The sequence below is a fragment of the Argiope bruennichi genome, chromosome 10 (genome assembly GCF_947563725.1).
Source record: "Argiope bruennichi chromosome 10, qqArgBrue1.1, whole genome shotgun sequence".
Taxonomy (NCBI): domain Eukaryota; kingdom Metazoa; phylum Arthropoda; class Arachnida; order Araneae; family Araneidae; genus Argiope; species Argiope bruennichi.
Genome location: NC_079160.1, coordinates 90,231,745 through 90,258,508, shown reverse-complemented (window position 1 = coordinate 90,258,508; position 26,764 = coordinate 90,231,745). Strand labels below are relative to the sequence as shown.

The 26,764-nt window shown below is 27.8% G+C and overlaps 1 protein-coding gene across 4 annotated transcripts in view; it reads left to right on the top strand.

The window, feature by feature from the left end:
• Positions 1–26,421, top strand: part of LOC129988153 (zinc finger protein 239-like) — a 36,441-nt gene extending 10,020 nt beyond the window's left edge. The window contains exons 1-4 of one of the 4 annotated variants that reach the window (XM_056096303.1): positions 11,140–11,817; positions 11,964–12,089; positions 12,771–12,828; positions 24,570–26,421. In XM_056096303.1, the coding sequence (XP_055952278.1) occupies positions 24,717–25,844 (1,128 nt within the window). In that variant the 5' untranslated portion in view covers positions 11,140–11,817; positions 11,964–12,089; positions 12,771–12,828; positions 24,570–24,716 and the 3' untranslated portion in view covers positions 25,845–26,421. Of the gene's footprint in view, positions 1–1,078; positions 2,856–11,139; positions 11,818–11,963; positions 12,090–12,770; positions 12,829–24,569 lie in introns of those variants that run through there. The other 3 variants (XM_056096302.1, XM_056096304.1, XM_056096305.1) reach the window with 3 other exon arrangements.
• The last annotated feature ends 343 nt before the right edge of the window (positions 26,422–26,764 follow it).

Genomic DNA, 26,764 nt, shown 5'->3' with positions numbered 1-26,764 from the left:
CAGTCGAATTTCAGATGAAAACGTGGAAATAATTGTTATTCTTTTGATCTGTAGTATTATTGTATGCTGGTTCTACAATATTTTCCAAGTGTCTGAGCGATGTCACGTGATTTGTCTCTCACTTTGTCTACGGTACGAAAGATTCTACCATTCATGTTAAGCAGATCGCTGCTTAAAGCTCATATTAGAGAAGGCTTTTTTCCCTCCTTTTTTAATGACCATCTTGTATTTTATTCTGAAATATATTCTTGTAAATTATATTGAGCTGTCATTGGGTGCAATTCAATCTTATCTTATTTCCTCTTAAAAGACAGCCAATTTTACATGAAAAGCTGTAAGTAATTTTATTAAAAGTCTTTCAGATAGCAGTTTAGATTCATCGTTTATTCTTGGCGATTTTTGACTCTCTAAAGTAATTATTACTATATATATGCATATCATACAGATATTGAAATTTGTTCTGAAATATCTTATAAATTGCAATTGTTAAAATTAACGAATGGATCTATGTTGCGGAATTTTTTTACTTGAATTAAACATTTAGAGTGTGGATGGGTTAAACCTTTTGTAACAAAATTGTGTAAATATGTTTGAACATATCTATGGTGGAATTAAAATTTTTTAATGATTTTCAATTTTAAGTTTAGTATTTTATCTGTATCGCGTGTTGAAAAAATTAACATGAAATAATGACGCTTTTCTCATGGGAGTAGTTCTTCAAATGTGTATGTAAAAAATCGCTGCTTATAATAGTTGGAAAAATAAAAATAACATTATGGAATACATTTCTTATGTGCATATGATGTAAATAACTTTTATATGTGTGAACGTTTTAACATAATGTGGTGAGGTGAGGTGAGGTGAAACCACATACTTTTGATTTGAAAACAATTTCCATAAAGACATTTTTTTTTTCTAATTGAGAAAATTTTTTAAAAACATTTTTATTATAATTTCCATAGCAAATTTGTTATAATATTTTTCCAAAGATAAGCTAGAAATCTCCTTTCTCTATTAATCATTTTACTTGTGATAGTTTGATAAATGCAGTGATATTGGATATTCATTTTCTTTCCAGATGACTTTTAAGAATGAATAGTTTGAAGATAAACAAAGATTCCATACAGATGGAAATTACTACAAGCGAGAAAGTGTTCAATAGCTTATTCTTTTGAAATAAATCGTTTTAGAACATAGAAGATTGATAAATCTGCAAAGCCGAAAAATGTCTCTTATGGCCTGTGATCCGTCAATTAAAGCATTTGCTACTGATACAAATATTGAAATCCAAACTAATTCCTGTAATACACAACTAACACTCTATTATCAAATTCATTCTGGAGAAAATTCTTATTCTTCGGATGGGAGTTATAAAGGATTTTCTGAGATACGGAATTTGAAACGACATATCCGAACTCATACAAATCCAAAACTTTATTCTTGTAAAGTATGCTGTAAAAGATTTTCTACGAGAGGTAATTTAAATATGCATTATCGAACTCATACAAATGAAAAGCCTTATGTTTGTGATGTGTGTATAAAATCATTTTCACGAAAAGATAATTTAAATGTCCATTATCGAATTCATACAAAAGAGAGACCGTATGCATGTGATTTTTGCCAGAAAAAGTTTTGTCGGAAAAATAGTTTGGAAAAACATTTACGAACTCACACAAAAGAAAAATCTTATTCTTGTGATGTATGCTGTAAAGAATTTTCTGAGAGAAGTAGTTTAAATATACATTATCGAACTCATACAAATGAGAAGCCTTTTATTTGTGATGTGTGCATGAAAGCGTTTGCTCGAAAACATACTTTAAGTGTCCATTATCGAATTCATACTAAAGAAAAGTCATATGCATGTGATTTTTGTCAGAAAACGTTTATTCGGAAAAGTGATTTGACAAAACATTTCCGTGTCCACACAAAAGAGAAACCTTATTCTTGTGAAGTATGCGGTAAAGAATTTTCTGAGAGAAGTAGTTTAAGTGTGCATTGTCGAACTCATACAAATGAAAAGCCTTTTGTCTGCGATGTGTGTATGAACTCATTTTCTCGAAAAGATAATTTAAGTATCCATTATCGAATTCATACAAAAGAGAAACCATATGCATGTGATTTTTGCCAGAAAAAGTTTATTCGGAAATGTGGTTTGAAAAAACATTTGCGAACCCACACAAAAGAAAAACCTTATTCTTGTGATGTATGCTGTAAAAAATTTTCTGTGAGATGTCAATTAATTTTGCATTATCGAACTCATACAAAAGAAAAACCTTTTGTTTGTGATGTGTGTATGAAAGCATTTTCTCGAAAAGATCGTTTAAAAGCGCATTATCGAACTCATGGAGATTAGAAACCCTATGTTTTTTAATGTGTGCATGAAAGCATTTTCTAGGGGAAAAGAAATCAGATATTTGAGCTTCATGGAATTCATACCTGTGATATGTCATGTTTTTGTGAATTATGCTGTAAACTATTTGCTCAGAAAAGGAAGCTATATGATCATTTCTTCACTCATAAAAGAAAAATCAGTGTTTTTTTTTTTGTTTTTTTTGTAATGGTTGCAATAACAGGTTATTCAGAAGAGTGATTTGAAGATACAATTTCAAAATGTTTAAAATGAAGATTTCTGAATGAACATTAGCGAATTCAAATAAACCCTTTTCTTATGAAGTATACACTTGACAGAATTCTTATTGAAAGATACATTAAATAAATATAGTCTTTTTCATGATAATGAAATACCTTGTTCTGTCGTGTCAAAGATCAATTACATTGCAAATTAAGATTCAGTGATCATCTATGATTATTAAATAATTGTGTCAATGAGGATTTGTATATACAAATTCTTTCTTCTGCAACTGAAAATTTGTTTTCAGTTGCAAAAATGAATTCTCTTATAAATATTATTTTGACAAATATCTTTGTATTTATACAATTAAGAAATCACCATTCATACGATGTAAATATTTTTTTTTGTTAAATTGCCCCCCCCTCCCCCAGCTCTATCTTGCATTGTTATATATTTATAGCAAGGAAATTTAATAAAACTTAATAGTATGATTGAATTTTATGAGATATAAAAATTTCTTTTGTTTTTTATTTTTGCTATTGTTTCATATAATAAATATTCAGATAATCATTTTAATTTTTAAACAAAAAAGTAATTGTCATTGCATTCAGGTTAAATTCTGGATAATTAATCCATGAGTATTTTCTGTGATTATATCTTTTTGTGGTTTGCAACTTAACGTCGGGACTGAATAATTTTAAAAGAATTTTTACAGAATTTGTTCTTTCTGAATTTTTTTTTATTTAACAATTTATCTTATTTAATAAAAACAGGTAGGAATAATTTAGATCTTTGCACACATTCACGAAGTAGTGTTATGTTCACACGAGTCAGGGGAAAGATTGCAGCATTATAAAATTTATCGTTGTATTACACTATTTTGAGAATTGCAAACCTATGTCATATGCTGGTTAATCACTGTCAATGTTTCCTTGGAATAAACATCTGTGGGAAAATGCTTATACCTTATTTATTGCTGTTTGGAAATAAGGGATTAAAATCACATTTTAGAAGTGATTTTGTATTGAAGACAAAAATAGCTAAATTTTCACTTTTATTGATCATTTAATATTTTATTCAAATTACTCATTAAAATTTGTGGTTCCAGTTATAAATTTTTTCATGGGGAAAAAATGACAGTTTTCTTATACAGAGAACTTTAAACATTAATCACTTTCTTATAGTGATTAATTTTTTCTTATTCTGTGTGTGTGTGTGTGAGAGAGAGAGAGAGAGATTGTGAGCGTGTGTGTATGTGTAAAGATAGACATTTAGAAAAAATAACTGTTTTATTATCGAGAGCTCTCTCTGAAAATTTTCTCTTTGAGAGGTAAGGAGTTTGACCCATCCATTAGGAATTTCCATTTCCACCACATAGTTTTTCTTTTCATTTCCACCACATTGTTCTATGAAAATACAACAAGAAAATGATTGCCTTAGCTGCTGTTGAATCTATACTTAATTTTATCTGTCATATTAAAGGGCTTATTGTAGAGCTTATCTAAAACTAGATTGAATTAACATAGTTCTCTCTCTGTTTCAATGTCTTTTCTTTTCTTTTGGAAGAGAGTTATCAAAAATATTTAGAATCTGCTTTTCATTATTCTCTTAAAAAGTCACCTCATGAAATGCTGTTAATTTTTATCTTACTTATCAGGTGACACCTGGTGTTTTGTTTTTTTCCTTTCTGTTCTCTTCAAAAAGTCGTAGATGGTGTTTGGATCTCATTAAAAAAGTATTTGTGACAGAGATTTATATTAGCTTATTAGACTTTTCTTTTTATTTCTCTTTTTCTTGAATTATATTTTTGATTATTCAGGATTGACTTTTCTTCTCAGTCCTCTTAGGGATAGCTTTAGTGTCTTGATCTGTTCTATCATGAATCATCTGATTATGGGTTAATGCCTTCTCTTATCAATGATTGAGGGAAGTGTGAATAGAAATCTTTTAGTCTCTTATATAAGGAATAAAACTCTCCTGTTGTATGAAGCTATTCATGTAAACAGTTTTGATGTTGTAGCTGCTAGTTTTCTGTTAAATACAATGCAAGATATGTAATAGTTTTATTGTTATTGTTGTAATGATTGAGGATATATTAAACAATTATTTCTAGGTCTTATATTTCAGTTAAAAATTACCATCATCTTCTTGTTTTATATATATTCCAACAAAAGGAAATAAATTTTATAAGATTTTTAACAAAATGTCTGAGGAACTTATCATTCATCATATGACTTCTGGCATTTTTAAAGCGACTTGTCCTCAACTTTTATACTTGACCTTACTATTTTTTTTTATTGGCTTCATTATATTTTTTAATACTCAACTGCACATTATTTTTAACTATGCAATCTGTGTTGGTATTGTGCTTTTGTGTATTTTACTTTTCGACCCTTGCTAGCTATTTATATTTTTATTTATACATGGTTCAGAATTTTGTAATTTTTTGTTCTTTGATGCTCTTTATTTTTCTGGGAATTTTAATTTGCTTTGTGCTTAGTACTCCTTGCATATTTTTGATTAATACACTCTGTAAATGGAACAATCTGTGTAGTGTGCTTATTTCAAATACATAAATAAATTTCACACTCACTGCACAAAGGGTACCAATGTGCTCTGATTGGTTTAAGCCTTAGCATCTTTTTGGCAATGTTTTGCACTTATAATAGTGTAATTATCGCTTTTTTGGCTCACACCTTATAGCTTTCATTAGTTTTATAGAAGATATACGATCTAATTTTTATTAAAATAATTGTTTTCTCTAAATATTTGTTTTTAATGAAACGTTAATTGAAACCAAATAGAAAACTGTTTCAATCATGAAAAACGTTTCTATTTCTTATTTAAGAAACTAGTAATAGAATGTTGTTTATGCACAGAAGTATAAAAACTATATGAACATAATTGCGAAATATATGATGCAGCAATTAAATACTCCTTATTTTTCTATGATTTTCGTGCCATTATTTGATAATTTATGCAGCCATTGAAACTTGTAGCTTGTTATTTTCCAGTCCACTACATATAGGGGGAGATAATTACTTAATTCCTCAAAATGTATAAATATGTAATTTTGTTGCTATTTTTTTTAATTATATCAAAATAATATTAAGAAGAAACACAAAAATATTTTTAATAAATTGTAATTTTTATATTTCTTGCATTTGTTTTTCAGGATTTGATCTTTTCTTCTGTATATGTGTTCCAGATTAATATAACAAGTAAAATGTAAAAAGGAGGGGGGGGGAATAAATGTACATATTTCATTTATTTATATAAAAATATATTTCACAGTATTAAATAGTATTAAGAAATTTAATATATTTTCCAAAACTTTTATTAATTATTCCAAAAATTTTACTAAGACATTTTAAAAAGAATTGTTTTTATATTTATTTTTCAATAACTAAAATCAGATATCCCCAATTCCATTTGAAAACAATTTCTTCTGACATTCAAACAATTAAATTTTTGAAAACATGTATCTTTAGTATTTGTGAGTTAAATATATTAGTTAAGTTCTAACAATATTTTAAAATATTTTTCTATTTCCATAAGCAAATATATTTTGAATTTTGTCTATAGAAAATAATATGTCTTCATTCCTTTAACAATGAAAACAATTTAATAAAGTTACATAAAATGATATAATATGTCAAATCACTGCTAAGTGCTTTGAAATGCACAATAACATTTTTATTCTTTTAGAAATTATTTTAAAAACTCTTTTCAACTGGAAATTTTTTAATATATATAATATAATATTTTAGTTAGAGTAATAGTACACACTTACTATCAAAACAAAACAAAAAAAGATTTAGCACAGTTTTTACTGTTCATTCTGTTCGCATAAATTATTTTAATGAAAAAATATATACTGACTTTAAATACAAATCTTACTTACTTATCACTACTTATAGTCTATTTTTGCCTCCTCTGTGAACTATATTTATGGAGTATATTTAAAAAGCTCAAAATGAAAAAGTTAATTAAGGTATGATCTCTTTTTACAAATAAATCAAAACATTCATTATAGTTTGAAGACTTGTACCATTTTATATTTTTAAAAATTATTTATTTTTTGATATCTTTCAGTGAAAATAATTCATGTGTATTATTGATGGTAGACTTACTTTTTAATACCTCATAGTAATAGCTTAACGCTGATTATTTTCGCAATTCTTGGAATAAAAAAATTTGTGGATTAGAGATACATTTTTCTTAATGCTTTTCTCTCTCTTTGTTTAATTTATAGATTTATAATTGATATAGAAATATAGGTTTACAGAAGATAAAAAAAAAGTATAAATACTTCCTATATTTTTTTTCTTATATTTGAATTTTTTAAAAAATTATTTTCTTTATTCTAATATAAAATGTTCTGGTCATTTTTAAGTAGATGCACTGTGTTATATCCCTTCTTCACTTCCCCTTTCATCCTTTGGCCTGACTAGCCAATTTAATTATAAGGATAAAAAAAGAATAAAAATTTTTTAAAAAAATCTCACCAATTACATTAAATAGATTCTAATCATAAATATCTAGTGTTTTATATTTTAAATAAGCACAAACTATGTTTTATGTCACTAATTACTTCAATTTTCAGCTGGTAAGGAAGATGAAAATCTTTTGAGTCTATGTGCTTCCCAATGTCCCATCTACATCCCTAGGAAATAATTTTTAAACTTCTATTTTTTAAGATTAAAAAAATATCATAAATTAGTCAATTTTTTTTATACACTTCTTAAGACTAACAATTTATTCAAGAATTTTGAAGAGTGTTACATAAAATAATAAAAACTAAGAAAAAAAATAAAAGGTGCAGGGGAAGAATGACTTAATGCAGTTTTAGAATGTACATGTCAAGAATAACTTCAACTCCCATAAAATAATAGATCAAGCTTGATTATATGAAAACGTTGGTTAATATATGTGAATACATATAACATCAATAAAAAATTCAGAACTCTTTGGTTTCAAAGGTATGTTTTATTCATTTTCGGAAAATGCTTCGATACACAACAGAGCAACTTGTAAATACTTTTTTTTATCTTCTTTAATTTTTAATATATATATATATATATATATAATAAATTGAAAAATATTTAACATATAACAGTTTCGTGAAATAAAATTTGATACTATAACAACATTGAAATTTTATACCGTATTAATACCAATTATTTTAACACCATACAAATCCTGTTAGTATGTTCTAGTACATTTTTAAAATGTACATCTAGTACATTTTTGTACAAAAGAAGAAAAAAAATTACAATTAACAAACACTTTTTTGAAGCATGATGGTAATAAAATAAGTATAAATTATCTTGGAAGAGATACAAACAAAGTGTCTCAAATTATGCTTTGCTTTTGGATGTTTTTTAGGTAATTCAGTGAAAGTTCCATTTGCATATTCTTTTGGTAATGCTCGCTGGTAATGGTGGTAATGCTCACTTAACTGGTCTTCCACCAACTTGACTTTTCCTTCCACAATAAATTGATTTTCATCTTGCAATTGCTGTAGGTTGGACAGGTATTGGATTGCCTCTCTTTCTGCTGGACTTCAAAACTCCGCTTGAGTAATTAAGATTTCTAAAGGGAGGGAAAAATAAAAGAAGAAATCTGAGTAAATTTTTTCCAACTTTCATCGTAGCTGAAGAGGTTAGTGCAAGAAAGTTCTATATTACATTTTAATGAATTAAAGAAATTTAGCTTTAGAATGTATAAAAATACAAGAAAGCCACTTACAAAACTCCTTTTCATATTGAAACTATGTTAATTTTTTTTATAGAATAGATCCTACCATATTATTAAAGATAAATGCATAAGTTTTCAAACTGCCATTTGACACTTTCTTCCAATAAACTCTTTAAATATGGTGAAAAAAATGATAGGTTATTAGTATTAACTCATAGCATATAGCATTAGCTATACTTTAAAGAACATTAAAATAAAATTAATAGAAACCCATACACTGTTTAGTTTAAATTTTAACAATATATTTTTAAATTCACATACTGAATGTATATTGTAATAAATTTATCACTCTTTCAGTTTCAATTTTTACAGCAATAAAGACTAAAAGAAAAGCATCAAACAATTAAGAAATCTAAAGCTAAACAGATTTCAAAACTGGATAAAAAAAAGTTTAGTCTTTAAAAATAAAAATAAAAATAATTTGCTAGAATATAATATAAACATTAAACTGCCACACATTAAATCTTATTTTCTCTCTTGTTAATTTTCTAATGTAAACTTAACAAGCCTATAAAAATAAGTTTAAAAAAGTACCTTCCAAAGTTATGCAAGGCAGACACCAATCCAATTTCTGTTTTTCCAAACTTGTTTACATTCTTCATTTTTTTTTTATTGCTGGCTTAAAAACATCAGGATTGTTTTTGTACCCAGACTTAATTGGATTAATTATATCATTAAATTTTTTTAAGTAATCATCATCATCTGTTTCATTGTCTGAGTTTTGATAAGTAGCCGCAATGGTCATTGAAGTAGTATTAATAGTTGGTAGAACCATGTTGCTATTATTGCAAGACTGTGAAAATTTGTCAATATGTGTATTTGAAAATGTGTCACTGGAAGAATATGGAAGTATAATATTATCAGATTTTAAAAGTATATTGTTAGAAGAATTTTGAAGTGTTGTAGTAGAAATTTGTGGAGCATCATTAGATTGAGAAAGAAGGAAAGTTGCTTTGTCTGATGGGTTAAAATTTAAAGATAGCAAGAAAGTACTATTTGGATCCAATTTTTTCCCAGTAGCCACTTCATACATAAATTTCCTACTTTCTAGTGAATAGATAAATGTGGATAGTTTATTTTGCTTCAGAATCACAGCACTTAAATGCTTGCACAGTTTTCCATTCATACCAACAAAGCAAGTAGAAATGGTATTTTCCAAATCAACAAACTAGTGACCAATTTCAAAATAAGTGTTGTCCTTATTTAGTGATCTCATATTCTGAATCCTTTTATCATCAGGCAAAGACATTTTTATTAGTTTTTTTTAAAGAATACTCAAAACTAAAGTCTAAGTATCTACAATATAGATATTTTTCAAACTTAGTGATGATGAAGTCCAATAACTGAACTAAGCTAAATGCTTTCACTCGTCCAAGTATGGTCTCTTTTAAAAATTTTATGCAAACTTTTTTGTATTGTTTCCCCTGGTTAAAAGCATTTTTCTGTGACAAGTGCACCACAATTGCTTTTTTTCAAATATATGATACACTTGCATATTTCCTGAACTTGCTCTTCTCCACATATTTTTAAGCAACTCTTTCAGCTGCATTTCAGTTTTTGCATATATCAATGCTTTAAATGAAAAATATAGTTCTTGATGGTGTTCTTTTAGAATTTTATGTTCACTGTTCATAAACCATCGCCACACTGCTTTCAGCACATGAAACTAACAGAGTAAGTAAAAGTAAGTGGAATTAGGCCATATTTCATTCAGAACTTCTCTTTCTTTCAGATCATCGTCTGTCATTACAATCAGTGGCCCATTTTACAAATATATATATATATATATATATATATCATGGAAACTCTCACAAAGAAGTTTCACTCCTTCATAAAAAATATTATTCCTTCATTTCTTCTGCATTTGTGATGATGCACTCAATAGGTACTCCTCCAGCTACACCTGGAGAAATAAAAAAGTAAACACGATGATTTAATCTGTCTAGATGGCCAGATGCATCAACTATTTATCAATTCTTGAACACTGCTAAAAGAATATATTCAAAAAGATTAAGTTAATAACTAAATAGAGTTCAGTTAAAATTCCAGTTTGCTGAAGAGGGACTTCTTAAAAATTTAGAACTCAAAGAAAAACCAGAAATCTCAGGGCAATCCTTAAAAAACGAAAGCATTGGGAATGTTGTTTCTTCATTGCAAGATAAGTCAGAAATATTATGATTTTTTTTTTTCCATAACAGAGTTGAAACATTCAAGGAGCAGCTAGTGCTCACCACTGTACATCATTTATCTGCTATCTGTTTCTTGATACATACCACCAAGGTTTCATATTTTAGAATATCAATTTATAAGTGAAGCAGTTTATTTTTTATTGTCAAAAGTAAGAATTTTATTTAAACTCTTTTTTTCCCCATAAAATTATATATTTTGTTTTCAGATAAAACATAGATGATTTTTAATATTATATTTAAATTGAAAAATTCACCAAATGAAATAGTTTGATTCTCAATTCCTTTATTTTGATCTCTCTTGATTCAATTATGTTTCTCTATTGTTATTTTACATGCACATTCAGTGTGAATCGGAAATGATTTATACACCATTTAATTTCATCTAAATATCTTAATAAATATAACGTATATTTGAAGACAGACATCTTAAGGTAATAATTTTAATATGAAATTAAAATCTATTTCTCCTTGTGTTATTTTATTTTACATGCATATTTAGAATTGTAATGATTTCTGTACCGTTTAATGTCATCTAAATATCTCCATAAATATAGTGTATTTGCATATAGATATTTTATGGTAATAATTTTAATATGAAAATTGTATAATAAATTGACCGAACATTTTTATTCAAATAAAAACTTGATTTTCAAGTCTTATTTTAATACTTCATTGAAAAATTGTTGCCTGTTCTAATTCTTTATTTATAATATCCGAAATGCGAAAAATAGCTATATTTTCATCAATCTCAATTATTTTATACTTGTATTTCCCGGGAAGATTTAATTTCTCCATTTTGAAAAAGAGCAGACCAAAAAGTACAAGGGAATCAAATAAACAACGTATAGGGTTGCAATAGCTACAGCATAGAAAGTTTGTGCGAAAGAAATCGACCAATCACAGCATGTCGATATCCTTTGCCATCAGCTCTATGGTCTGTACAATTTGCGAACTCGCTATTTTTACACATAACGCAAATTGTGTAAATACTTTAGTGAATCACATGACTAGAACAACCAATCATGTTCAAGATGCCCAACCTGGAGTCGAAGAATATAGCCGCCTGTACCAAAATGCCTAGGACAAATGTTTGAAAGAAATATTTTTTGGAATTAGGGAACAACGGCCTATGTTTCCAAAAATCCCATTCTCATCCCATTTCAATCAATGACAACAAAGGAAAATGGTGTAACAAGGTGGAAATACAGTGATTTGGAAAAAAAATGTCTCAATAATAATATTATTATTGAGTGAAGCGATTAAACTTTATTAGGAGTTTCAAAAAATGCAAGACAGGTGAATTCTAATTTTTTTTCTTTCAATGATTTTATTTAATAAATTTCCTACTACTGATTATTAAAAATTTTAGTTGTAGCTCATGAAAATAATACAACAAAAAATGTAATATTCGTACTTATTTTTCTTATATGATGATTTTTTAGATCGATCCCATCTCTGGTGCTTTTATTATTCTTGTTTGACTTCAAAGGAAAATGATACAATCAACTCATTTTATTGATATACTTGGAATTTTTTATGGAAGGATATTCTGGTGAAATTTTCATAAGGTACTTTAATGCTTATTACATTTCTTCCTATTGATTTTATTTATAATATTGACTTTGCATTTTACTTTTGACAAAATTGTTTATAATTTTTTTTTATATCTTATTATAAGAAATACACACATAAACATATATATATGGTATAAAGTTTATTACATATTTAAAAAAAATCAGTATTTTTCCTTACAAATTTAATTGATTTCATTTTCCCCCTTTTTTATATGGCTTTTTATTTTGTTGATCCAAATAATAATATACAAATCTTAATAAATATAATAGTAATTAGTAAATATGATAGAAAAGTACAAATAAAAAACAATTCAATACAATAAAATTACTTATATAATTGAATCCTTGAAATGAAGAATAGTATAATTGCAGATGTTGTTAATTTGTATGAATTAATTGGATAAATGTGGATCTAAGTATTGAGATAATAGCAAAATTACACTAACTTGCCTTAGTTGGCTCCAAGCAAGTTTTAATTTTGAATGACTATAAAAGAGCAGTACCTATCCATACTTAAATCTTGATTGCTTAAAGGTGAGAATTTCAGATCAATGTTGTTCTTCTTACCAATTCAATTACACGCTGGAAAATAATATTAACAAAAATCTTCAAAATGTAAATCAAAATTTGTGGTTGTTAATGGTTTTAATAATAAAGAATGAATTTTTGTTACAGATGTTTGTCATTGCCTCTTTTGTGAAGTGAAGTAGATAAGAAAAAGATATCAAAATGTGTAATATTTTTTTTATTGGTGAATCTTTTTGTTATTTCTGATATGTAATACTAGAATAGATATGTATTTCTATCTGCTGAGTGAAAAAAACTGCAGTGAAAGAAAGAACTAGAATGTTCCATCATTCTGTTGGAACATAATAATATTAAACATTGAAAGATTTGGCCATTTCTTATCTTACTTACTAACAAAAGGTACTGCATTTAAATGGATTCTATTAGAACAGTAACATTCTGATTGTTTTCATTCTATACAGATTTTTTCCCCACCATTTCTCTTTTAATTAACTGAACTTGCATATTTTATTTTATCTTATTTTGTTAGATTTCTTAACCTAGTTTAATGTCTTGTTTAGTACTTTTTCTAGAATGCAGATCGTGCAACATTTCTTTGGTAGATTCAACTATGATTTTCTGAAAAATGTTATTGATCAATCTAATTTATTATAACTGGCAGGATTGATATGCAATTTCAATGGAGCAGTATAAAAATTTTATAAGACTTTTTTTTTGCGATGTTTTAAATTCTTAGTTTTAAGTATTATTTGCTTTTTCTATGTGAAGAACTATATACAATAAATATTATGTGATGTCTTCAAATTTATTTAAAATTACCATGTCTATTTTTCTGTTAGTTTGATCATTTGATTTGGGTTTGCTACATGATATTCCATTTTAACTTTATATATTATTTGTGTTCGTTCAATTATATGCAACAATGACATTGTAGGTAAGATAAAGGTACTTGTGAATATTTTTTACTGCAATTATTTATTGCCAATCAAATAGGAAATATCATCAAGATGATTGCATTATGTATAATGGAATTCAGCAATCTTTTTCCAGGAAAATCAGTCAGGTGCTGCTGTAAATGAAATATTATTAGAAAAATTAACTGTGTAAAAGATGATTGTTTGACACCAATATGTTTTAAATAAAAGTTACCCATTGCACATTATGACAAGCACATATGATGACTTGAAAGTCAAAATAAGTAAATAAATAAAAGAAAGTCTTGATAAACAATTTCTTAGAATATGCAAAATAGTGTTTTATACAGGGCATTCTAAATAATAATGGATTTACATACTTTGTAAATAAAAATATTTTCTTGAGTCTTTTTTTGTATTCTGTAATGTAAACAAGATTAGAAACAGTTATCATAAGTAATTTGATATATTATTTTCATGAGAGGAAAGAAATTTTCAATGAAAGCAGATCTATCAAATTTATAAATTTATTTATTTATCAACATATGTTGTTCTAAAAAGTTCTAAAAGTTCATGTTGTTCTAAAAGCACACATGTTATTCTAAAAAGAAATTCACTTTTCTTATGCACCACTTTTTAGTTGTTATATGCACATTAATATGTTCAGATCTATTGCCATTTGTTCACAAAATCATGGTGAATAAACGGCTGCACGTTTTTTTAGAACTTCCTTGAATAATTTCTTGTTCAAATAGTGTAAATGCGTGATAACAGAATACATCAGAAACTTATATAGAATAAACAAATCCATGTATATGGGTCCTTGTCAGAGTGTAAGTGCTTGAATATAGAATATATTAAAAACAGATATAGAACAATGTCTTTTTTTGTCTTCTCCAATTGCATTACAAAAATGTCCATGTAGTTTGCATCTTCTGTATAATCCTTTTACCTGATATGTTACTAAAACCTTGCAACAATGTTTCAATTGACTTTTTTTACCAGGAAACTATTTTTTTCTCATCCTCCTTTCAGATTTTTAATTATCTGTTTGGATATTAATTCGTCTGAGTAATGTGTGCATAATATGACTTTACTTTCCAAAATGCTACTTTCTTCAAACTAGTTTGACAACCATATTCAGTTCTCTTTGGCTGTTTTCTCCTAATATCTGGTAACACGTGCAAAACTTTATACCTTATAATTTCAACCAGCTAAGTTTTCCTGAATAATACCCTCATATGTTATGTAAAAGTTGATTCATTTGATAAGAATTTAGATATAAATAATCTAAGTAATAAAACAATGAAAATTAGTTAAATTTCACAGAAATCTCTTAATAGTATTATATTCTTTAATTCATTGATGGTGCAATCATTACTTGCTGTCATCTTCAGTTATTGATAATATAATAATTAATAGTTCACTTAACTATTTTTAAAAACCCTGTTTAAGTTGAAACAAAGCTATAAATTAAGAAAGTAAAAGTTGCATTAATCAAGTGGACTTAAAGATATTTATTTTTCATTATTTTCCTCTAAATAAAAACAAAAGAATTAACTTGCATATTAATATGGATTTAAGTAGGAATAATATTAAGTTGATTAAAAGTGACACTAAATATTTTTTAAGGTAATAGCATAACAAAAAGAAGTTCAAATTTTTATTCTTTTACTTTGAAAGCAGTTTCTATCATTAATGTATATAATTTATGGAATTTTTAATTTTTCTTTCGAAATTTCCTCTTATTTCTCTTGCTTTGTGAAGTGCAAATAATTTTTACCTATGAAATGGTATTTTTCTGGGTTTTTTTTTTTTTTTTCCCCTAATCTGGAATAAAAGAATTGTTCTTTTTAGATGAGTAGTATTTTGGTATTTTCTCTTTAAGTTCCAGGCACTTTTTAAATTTGAATAAGTATAGAAATAGTACTTATCCAAGTTTAAAACAATTATATTGCAAGGAGAATTTCAGACTAGTTCTACTCTTTTCAACTATTTTACATACTGGATAATTTTAATAAAAAATACTTTTAAAAACTTTCAAAAATGTAATACAAAATTAAGTAAAAGTAAAAAATAACTATAATTTTTTTAATAGATTTCATTTTTCTTTGTCTCTCTTGTGAAGTAAAAGAAAGAAGTCAAAGGCTTTATCATTTCTTCTGATATTTAAGACTAGAAAAAAATACGTATTTCCTTCAATCTGCTGGGGTAAAAATTTGCTATGTGATTAATGAACTAGATTGTATAGATATTCATATGATGAAACAGAATTTTAGAACATTCAAAGAATGTCTTGCTTAGTAATTTATTTCTAGAGTTCTGATTTAACAATTTCTAATCAAGAGATTGAGTAAAATCTTTCAGAAATATTTATTCATCATTTAAATTTGTTATGGCTTGCAGGGTTGGTGTGCAGTTACATTTGAATTATACTAGTTTATTTTGGTGATTATTTTTTTGACAAATTTCTAGTTTCTTTGTTCTAAATTTTATTTACTTCTTTCCTGTGAAGAATTGTGTATCATTATGTGATGTCATTAAATTACATAGAATTATCAGTATTTTTTTGTCTGTAAATTTTATTATTAGATCTGCATTTGTTATTTGACACTTTTTTTTGTTTTATTTATTTATATTATGAGAGATTGTCCTGAATTTAAATAGTTCTTTAGGTGTCATGATAATAATGTCTGATTAACATTTAAGCCACTAATGATGGGACTTATCTGCTTGCAAAGCTTAGCACATTAAATTCTCTTACTGAAGTCTATTTTATATGACTAGCAATACTTGAGTTATAATTTGAAGCAGTCTAATTATTGCGCGTTTCAGATTGTCATATAACTCTTTGTGATTTTATTTCTGCTTTCTCAGTCTTCTAATGATACTTAAAGCAAATGTCAAAGTAGTGTCTGAGAATCATCATTAATTGGATATATAAAATTGTAAATGATGCTGAGCTGAAAAGTTTGTTGTTTTTGCCATCTCTAATTTAAATGTCCAAATACTTCATTTTCATCAATTCATGCATTGTAATTAGTGGACTGTTAAGGTGAATGTATTTAATAGTTTTATGACTGCCTTTCTTTGTTGATAGATTATTTATTTTCTTTCTGTTTTCTATTTTTATTTAATTAGGAATACTATATTGGTAATTATATTCTAGATAATGAAATCTCACTTAAATAAATTTGAATTGAATTTTCTCTTTAAAGACAAAGAAGAACAAACACAAAATCTCAAAAGGATATAAATAGAATTGTATTGGATGTTTATTATCAAATAATATTCAGATGTGATGTTGCAGAGATGATGTTGAGGCACATAACGTTATGCTTTTTCAGAGGATACAAACTGAGGTTTCAATTTATTATATTTAAGGAAGTTTTGTCTTTTTTTTTAAAAAAAATGTATGTAAGTTTTGTACCAAAATATCTTAATTTCTATGTGCAGTAAAACTCCTTTTAAGACTGATGTTAATTTATCTTGCTTCTTTTCCATCTCAAAAATCATTTTATATAATTGGAAATGTGGTTGTGTCATTATCAGTTTAAAGAAAAACTTCTATATTTTAATTTTTTTTTTCACTTATAGTATATATAATGAGGAATTGTTCAAAACTGCAAAGCTGTTTAATAATTGGAACCAACTGGCAAAGATTTTATCTTTCATAATAAAAGATTTTATCTTTCTAGATGGCAAAGATTTTATCTTTCATCTCTGCAACAACATCAAATAATGTTCAGATGTGATGTTGTTGCAGAGATGATGTTGAGGCACATAATATAAAAGCATAACGTTATGCTTTTTCAGAGGATACAAACTGAGGTTCCAATTTACTATATTTAAGGAAGTTTTGTCTTTTTTTTTTAAATGTATGTAAGTTTTGTACCAAAATATCTTAATTTCTATGTGCAGTAAAACTCCTTTTAAGACTGATGTTAATTAATCTTGCTTTTTTTTCCATCTCGAAAATCATTTTATATAATTGGAAATGTGGTTGTGTTATTATCAGTTTAAAGAAAAACTTCTATATTTTAATTTTTTTTCACTTATAGTAAATATAATGAGGAATTGTTCAAAACTGCAAAGCTGTTTAATAATTGGAACCAACTGGCAAAGATTTTATCTTTCATAATGATTGTTAATATTTTTATAAATATTTTTTAACATGTTAATTCCGTTTTTTTAAGTTAGTTTATAAATTTTTATTTTATTTTATGGTTGCTATATGCAATAATATGAAATATGCCAACAGTTCTCAACTGGTGCTTCCTATTTCATTGAGATGCTATGAAATGGTTTGCAAGTGGAAAACCAGGCATAAAATTAAAATCAGTCAAAATATCTTCGCATCAAAGTAATAAGGAGGAGAAAATTGTTTAATTAAAAATAAACTCCTCTGTGTTGAAAAAATCCTTTGACTAGTAAATTCTCTACACATTAGGATAAATAGGGTGATATGGGTTTCTGTGCAGTTAAAAAGTTATTTTGTGTAAATTTCCAAAATTTGTTTGCAACAGGAACATGTCACTAGGAGGTATTATTTTTATAGCTAATATGAAAAGGGTTTTTTTTGTAAGGAGTAAAAATTTGTAATAACATTGGAATTAATAAAAGAAGACTTTTATATATTTCCTTATGTAAATGTCTTTCATTTAAATAATATCTTGTGTTGCAGTTCAGATGTTCAAATTACATCACTTCAAATCCATATAAATTTTATTCTTTTTTCTTCTTCTCTTTTTTATAAAAGTACTGGTGTGTTAGTATTTAAAATAGTATATTTTTTTTAATGTTTTGCTAGCTTTGTTATTTTAATTTTATTGATTATATTTACAGGTAGCTACTTATTTTGTCCTATGTTACAAAGCAGCGATGCAATTTCCATTTTAAAAGTGGTTCTGTAGCTCCAACATGCTCATTTAATTCTTAAAACAAAACAATCGATTAATGTCCAGTAGAAAAATGTATGCTATACCATAATAAACACTGAACGTTTCATGGAGTTACCTGTAAAATTGGCTGAAATATTTGCGATTAAAATTATAAACTTTCTGTGACTTAAAAAAAGGGCTCTTCCTGAAAAATTCCTTCAATGTCCTGAGTGTCCCTTCCCTCCTCCCTGTGATCATTTTTCAGATTTTTTAAATTATTATTTTTGTTTACTTTCATTATTGCTTAAATTTCACTTTGACATTGCTTTACGTGGAAAAACTATATGATAATACTAGAGAATACATTTTTTCATTTTAGAGTGAGCCGTTTTTTAAGGCACGGAAAGTTCATAATTTTAATTCCGATTATCTCCTCCAATTTTAGAAATAATTCCTAGGATTTTTTCCCCCATATTTTTATTATGACACTAGCTGCCTTTGGCGACTAGCCGGTTCGCCAGTATTAATGCTCGCTAAAAGTTTCATATAAATATTTTATGCAACTTTGTCTCTTAATAGCTTCTTCAACAAACTATTTTTAAGCTTCAAATTTTGATAATCAAGTAATTCACTCATTCTATTATGTAGGCTTTAAGCTGTTCATTTTACTACGTATCTCTTTCTACTTTTCTGTATGCCGCCCGTAAAATTTAAACTCTGATTTAAAGTGGGAATATTAAACTGCGATTAATATAAAAAAAGTTGCTGAAACCATCTATGCCTTTAAAAAAATATGAGAAGTGAAAGCAGGGCCCTACATCATTAAAGTCTTATGTTCATTACAGAATAATTTTCATATTTTATCTATCGCAAAGAATTATTCAACAAAAATTTAATCGTAAAATTTAGTCTTTAGTTTTGCTTTCAAAAGGATTTATAATATTTTATTCAGTTTCGGTCAGGAAATATGCTCCAAAAAATTATGAAGATTAATTTTTAAACAGTCCTTTGATCCTATGGAATCATATCATGCAAAATATTCATGACACTCCATCTTTTAAATAGACGAATAAACATTTCCAACTTCTGCGAACAAATATGACTGCTTTATAAAGTTTGAATATTGCAATTTTTGAGCAGTCAACATTTTCATAATCTTAGGTGAATATAACTCTTGAGAAATACAGGGAGATGACTGGCGTATCTTTTTTTTTTTTTTTTTTTTTTCCTTTTTGAGACATTATATGAAATGATCAAAATAGCCCGATTTTATAATGCAGTCAGTTTTAGTAACTGATTTGGTAGACTGGAGTGCAACTCTTTTCATTTAAAATATTAGTGTCTCAAGAATCTTTTGTTAAATATAATTCCCCGGATGTATGTAAATCCTAATTCGTCAGAACATTTATTGAACTGAAATTGCATAAAATATAATTACTTACTTCATTTAGACCATTTTGTTAGAAGATGTTTGTCCCAAATTAGCTATTGGTCCCGGATTAGAATCTATATCCTGTATATGTTATGCAATGTTTGCCTTAAATAAAACTGTTTTATTGAAATAATAATATAGACATTATAAAAGATCATAAAAAAAACTTTTCCTTGCATATACTTTTTAAAAATATATTTCTTTTCATACAAGCACGTGCTGAAAATTACACTTTTATATATTATTAATTTCCAATGATAGTTAACTTATTTGTTAAGTTGAGCTTTTGTCAATGTAATTGCAACGCGATAAGTTAATTAACGAAAGTTAATTTTTCCCACATTGACGTATAATGTGCTTCTGCTGCTTAAATTTTATTTTTATTTATTGCGAACTAAATTGTTAAAAAATACAATAAATTATTTTTTAAAAAATTCATTAAAAATCGTAATTTAATTTATAGGTGAAAACATTAAATATCATTGAAAAGATTATCTTTTGAACTTCAATATGATGTAAAAATCAATTTTGTGCTATAATATTTCCGGATGTTATTGCGGAAAAACGTCGAAATTTCGCTTAATTTTTAATTAAAATTCCAACTAAATTTTTTTTAAAAAGAAAAATCATTCTGAAGTGCACATTCCTGACTACCCAGGTATACATGTGCCAAAATTGTAGTCCTAGGTCAAACGGTCTTGCCTATAGAGTGTCAGCGCGCACACACACATTGAGATTTATTATAAGTAAAAAAGCCGTGGAATTCTTTAATGCTACAGTGCGTCGTGTAGCCATGCCATTTGGCTACAAGTTTTTGTTTCCATTTATGAGTTTCATATAACTGTTCCAAAAGGTTAGTCAAGGGGGTTTATTCCTGCCCCGTTGGTGAGAGATAGGGAGTTTCGCCTCTAAAAGTTTTCACCACTTCAGGATTGTTGTGAAGAACTGGGCGTTAACGAATGTGTTAATTTAAAAATCATATTAAAGTTACTTACATCTGCTGTAGGGATTGCAATATCTGACCAAAAGTTCAATACCGGTATTCGGTATTTTTTAGATCTTAATACCTATTCTAAATAATAGAAATTTTAGAAAAAAAAAGAAAACACCGGTATTTCTTTGTTTTATTTGCCAGTTTTATTAGAGAGTGTAAATATCACAAAAAATAATTTGTAACTTATAAATTATAGCAATATATAAAGAATCACAAAAAAGTAAAGGAACATCTTATTTATTTAAATTACAAAAAAGGTGTAAATATTACTATTCAGTCTGTGGTACTATTACAAATTTTTGAAATGTGATCTTAAAAAACATAATGCATCAATTGTATTGTCATTAAGCCTGGAACATAATTTTGTGCAAAAATTACCAGCAGTCGAAAATGCTCTTTCGGCATCTACGCTAGTTGATGGTACTGTTAGCAATGCGCGATATATTTTTTCCAAGTATTTACCTCTAAATCCCTCATTTTCAAATAAAAAGATTTCTCGTTGGATATAGTTGATTTCTGTATTGTATTTTGGTTTGTTGAAATTTTTTTATTTATCGCTACTTCTAATTTGTGTTAACGAGACAATTCCTTTTCACTATCGACATTAGTGTCATCATAATCTTCGATAACTGTACCGAATTCTTCTGAATGTGGATAGGTTTGTGGGTAAAAAAATTTTTAAGAAAATTTACTATTAACTTGATCAGATTTGAATTGATTAGTCTCTTTTCTTCTTTTTCATTTTCATTTTTAAAATTATTATAATTATGTAAATACCGTAAGACATTTTCTATTTCGGTATGCCTTGCTTTTGTGCGATTTTTCAATGTAATATATAATTTTTCAGATAGTGATGTGTGCTGTTCTTTCAGTGACTGCAGCATGAAATTTATTGTTGCATTAGCTGTTGATAAATTAGAATCTCTCCGACATAATGCCTCAAACAGCCAGTTTTATTTGAAGTAGAGCTAATACAGTTCTGGATATTAAGTCGAATTAACTATCTGAAAAATTAATTTGCAGGTTTAAGTCGATTATTGCTTTTTGGATTGGATTTCTCAGTTTCAAAAATCGTTCCATCATTAGGAGTAAACTGTTCCAACGTGTTTTAGAATCTAATATTAAAATTTATTCTGTTTTATTTTCAGTTTGTATATATTTTTGTAATATGGCATTTTTTGTAGGGGAACGTTTAAATATCTTAACAATTTTTTGAACTTTATAAATTATAGGAAGCATTTCTTGACGGGTTAATATTTCATCCTCATTAACAATATCTTCTTCAACAATTACATTGCCGTTATCTTCATCGTCAATATCACTCTCATCAAAGTCGGAATCCGAAGTTTCTATATCCACAGTATTTGGATACTTCTGTTCTTTAATTTTTTTAGCATAATACATCTTTTACACCTAATTGAATTCCATGAGCATAGCACAATTGCTGATTTGGACCAATCAACTTTCTAACATTTCATAACTGTTGCTCCATCAGTCGTTATGGATACAGTATCTTCTTTCAGGGATAATCCATGTTTCGCTAATTTAGATTTTAGCACTTCCACATATTTTTTTGGTTGGCATACTTCCCGAGACGTGCAAGTCCTATATTCCAATTTTTTTTTTCTTTTCTGAATGAATATTTATATTTAAATGGCGTCTATTTCTTACACTTGTCAATTCATCAAATGTAAGACTAAATTTTTCACCATTTACTTTTCATTGCATTAGCTCTCGTGTTTCAAATAATTGCGAATACCGTTACTGTAGTTTATAACAGTTCTTCTTATAGTGTTAATCGATGTTGGTAGATTTTTAAAACCTCTGGCGGATAGTGGTTTTCTTAATTCAGTAGAAGTGCAAAACACTCGAAATGGCAAACCATCTAATACTGTCATTTTACTTATAATTTCATCCAAATTATTTCTTTAAATTTTTTTTTTCTAAAATAATCTAAAATCCCTCATGGTTTGGGCTTAAAAACTGTGCTTAAATTTGTATCTTCATCGCAATAAGATTCTTTCCTTTTTTTTTTTTTTTTAACAAATTGTATCATGTTTCGTTTTTAAATGTGTATGGAGTGCGATTTTACTTCCTCCGTTCATTTTAATAACTCTTGAACATTTTTTACATTATGCCACCATATTCTTTTCATCATATAAATAATGAAACCAAACCGAAGTATTATCAACTGATTTTTTTTATGTACTTTAAAGTTATTCTTATTCATTATTATGGGTTTTTATTCATGAGTATATACATAGTAAATCTGAAAAATATTTTGAACCCTAAAGTATGATATGCAAATACAATGTGAATAACAAACTCGCCAATTAAAAAAAATATCGAAATATTACGCACTTTCTACATAACTACAACCTTGTTTCCACAGATACGAATATCAGACTACGAATCCTGCGCGTGTGCAGTATCGCTCGAAGTTGTAATAGGATAGTTTGACCCGCCTTATTTTATCACTTCTCTTGATTGTACGATGAAACTTTGTATTCACAGTCTAATTAATTTCACCCGTTAGGGGTACATAAAAACAAAAACGTATACTATTTTGCTATGTTGGCGATCCCTGAACATATAGTGGAAACAATTAAAAAAATTTCTAGTAAATACCGAAAAAACGGTATTTAAACTTGTGAATACCGGTAATACAAAATTGTACAAATGTCTCAAAATACCGGTATTCGTTATACCGGTATTGCAATCCCTATTTCTAAGACAGTGTTATAAAAGGTTTGTTCGTATGAAAAGGTACGAAACGACATTGTGGGCATAAATGAAGACTTTATTCAAAGTATTCACCATAGGCCTGAGCACAACGATGCCATTGATTAACAAAATTCCATTGATTGTTTCCTTGTTCCCATAATTCCTGTGGCCGTGATGAAACCCAGTCCTTCACAGCGTCCTTAAGTAGCGGACCGTTCAAGGTTCGCTACTTATTGAATTCCTCGAGCACAGAAGAACCATTAACTCCGATGTGTACCGTGAGATACTCCGAAGACTGCGCAGGTCCATCAAGAACAGAAGACCGGGGTAACTCACGGAGAGTATGGTTTTGCTCCATGATAACGCATGTCCACACATCTCCAGGGTCACACACGCAGAATCGGCCAAGTTCAAGTGGGAGCAGCCCGATGAGCCGCCCTGCGATTTTCATGTGTTTGGTCCCCTGAAAAAACTTCTGAAAGGGAAGTGCTTCAATTCGGACGGCGAACGCAAGGACGCTGTGAAGGACTCGGTCGCGTCACGGCCACAGGAATTCTGGGAACAAGGAATCCTTCGGCTCTTAATCAGTGGGATCGTTGTGCTCAGACTTATGGTGTATATTTTGAATAGTCTTCATTTATACCCACAGTGTCGCTTCGTTCCTTTTCATTTGAACACCCCTTGCACTTGGCTGTCTTTAACGTTTAACTTCATGTCATGTGTTTTTCTGCACATTGTGCTCGCGCTGTTGCCATAGCATACGAAATTTCACCGACAAGGAACATAAAATAATTAGAAATTCAATTTATATATTTATTATTTGAAGCTCTAAAAAGTGTTCCTACCTCTACCTCGCATTTATGGAAAATATTTGTTATAATATTTTCAAATTTGTTATAATATTTTTGCAAAGATAAACTGAAAATCTCTTTTCTCTATTAATAATTTTACTTGTGATTGTTTGATAGATGCAGTGATACTGGATATTCATTTTCTTTTCAGATGACTTTTAAGGATGATTAGTTTGGAGATAAACAACGATCCCATACAGATGAAAATTATTACAAATAAAAAAGTGTTCAATAGTTTATTCTTTTGAAATGAATCGTTTTAGATCATAGAAGATTGATAAATCAGCAAAGACATTAAATGTCTCTCATGGCCGGTGATCCATCGGTTAAAGCATTTGCTACCGATACAAATGTTGAAATTCAAACTAATTCCTGTAATACACAGCTAGCATTCTATTATCAAATTCATTCTGGAGAAAATTCTTATTCTTCGGATATAAGTTATAAAGGATTTTCTGAAATACAGGATTTGGAACGACTTATCCGAACTCATACAAATCCAAAACTTTTTTCTTGTAAAGTATGCTGTAAAGGATTTTCTACGAGAGGTAATTTAAATATGCATTATCGAATTCATTCAAATGAAAATATTTTTGTTTGTGATGTGTGTAGAAAAGCATTTTCTCGGAAAGATAATTTAGATATCCATTATCGAATTCATACAAAAGAAAGACCGCATGCATGTGATTTTTGTCAGAAAAAGTTTATTCGGAAAGGTGATTTGATAAGACATTTACGAACCCACACAAAAGAAAAACCTTATTCTTGTGAATTATGCTGTAAAGAATATTCTGATAGAAGTAATTTAGTTTTGCATTATCGAACTCATACAAATACAAAGCCTTTTGTTTGTGATGTGTGCACGAAAGCGTTTTCACGAAAAGATAATTTAAGAGAGCATCGTCGAATTCATACTAATGAAAAACCTTATGCATGTGATTTATGTCAGAAAAAGTTTTTTCGGAAAACTGATTTGACAAAACATTTCCGTGTCCACACAAAAGAAAAACCTTATTCTTGTGAAGTATGCTGTAACGAATTTTCTGAGAAAGGTAGTTTAATTCTGCATTATCGAACTCATACAAATGAAAAGCCTTTTGTTTGTGATGTGTGTATGAAAGCATTTTCTCGAAAAGATAATTTAAGAGAGCATTATCGAATTCATTCTGAAGAAAGACCGTATGCTTGTGATTTTTGCGAGAAAAAGTTTAGTCGGAAATATGGTTTGACAAAACATTTGCGAACCCACACAAATGAAAAACCTTATTCTTGTGATCTATGCTGTAAAAAATTTGCTTTGAGATCTAAATTAGTTTTGCATCATCGAACTCATACAAAAGAAAAACCTTTTGTTTGTGAAGTGTGTATGAAAGCATTTTCTCGAAAAGATTATTTAAATGTGCACTATCGAACTCATAAAGATTAAAAATCTTATGTTTGTGATGTGTGCATAAAAGAATTTTCTCGTAAAAAAAATCAGATATTTGAGCATTATAGAATTCATACTGGTTATATTCTTGTGAATTATGCTGTAAAATATATTCCCCTCAAGAAAGGACGCTAAAAGATCATTTCTTTGCTCTGATGGAAGAAAAATCTTTTTGTAATGTTTGCAATAAAAAGCTTTGTCAGAAGAGTGATTTGAAGATAAAATTTCAAAATCCTTAAAATAAGATTTCTGCAAGAACATTAGCGATATCGTATAAATGAATGAACATTTTCGAATTCATATAATCCCTTTTTGGATGAAGTATATACTTGAAAGAATTCTTATTAAAATATACATTAAATAAAGATAATCTTTTTCATGAAATTTGAATTACCTTTTCCTGTTTTGTCTAGGATCAGTGAAACTGCAAATGAAGAATCAATGATGATCTGTGGTCAATAATTAATTGTGTGGACGCTAATTTATACACGCAAATTCGTACTTTTACAACTGAAAACGTTTTTGTCATGACATTTGCGAAAATGTATTCTCCAATAAATATTATTTTAATAAATATTTTTGTATTTATACAATTTAGAAAGCATTATTTATATGTTGTAAATATTTTTTTGCTGAAATTGCCTCCCCCCCCCTATCTTTTAATGTTATATTTTTCTAATAACAATATTTAATTAGACTGAATGGTACAATTAAATTTCATGAAACATAAAATTCTCTCTCTTTTTTTTATTTCTGATGTTGTGTCATAAAATGAATATTCAGATAATCATTTTATTTTTTAAAGAAAAGTACTTCGAGTGATTGCATTTATTTAAAATTCTGGACAGTTAATCCATGATTATTTTCTTTAATTTTGATATCTAGTGGTGGGTTGCAACGTAACGTCGTGACTGAAC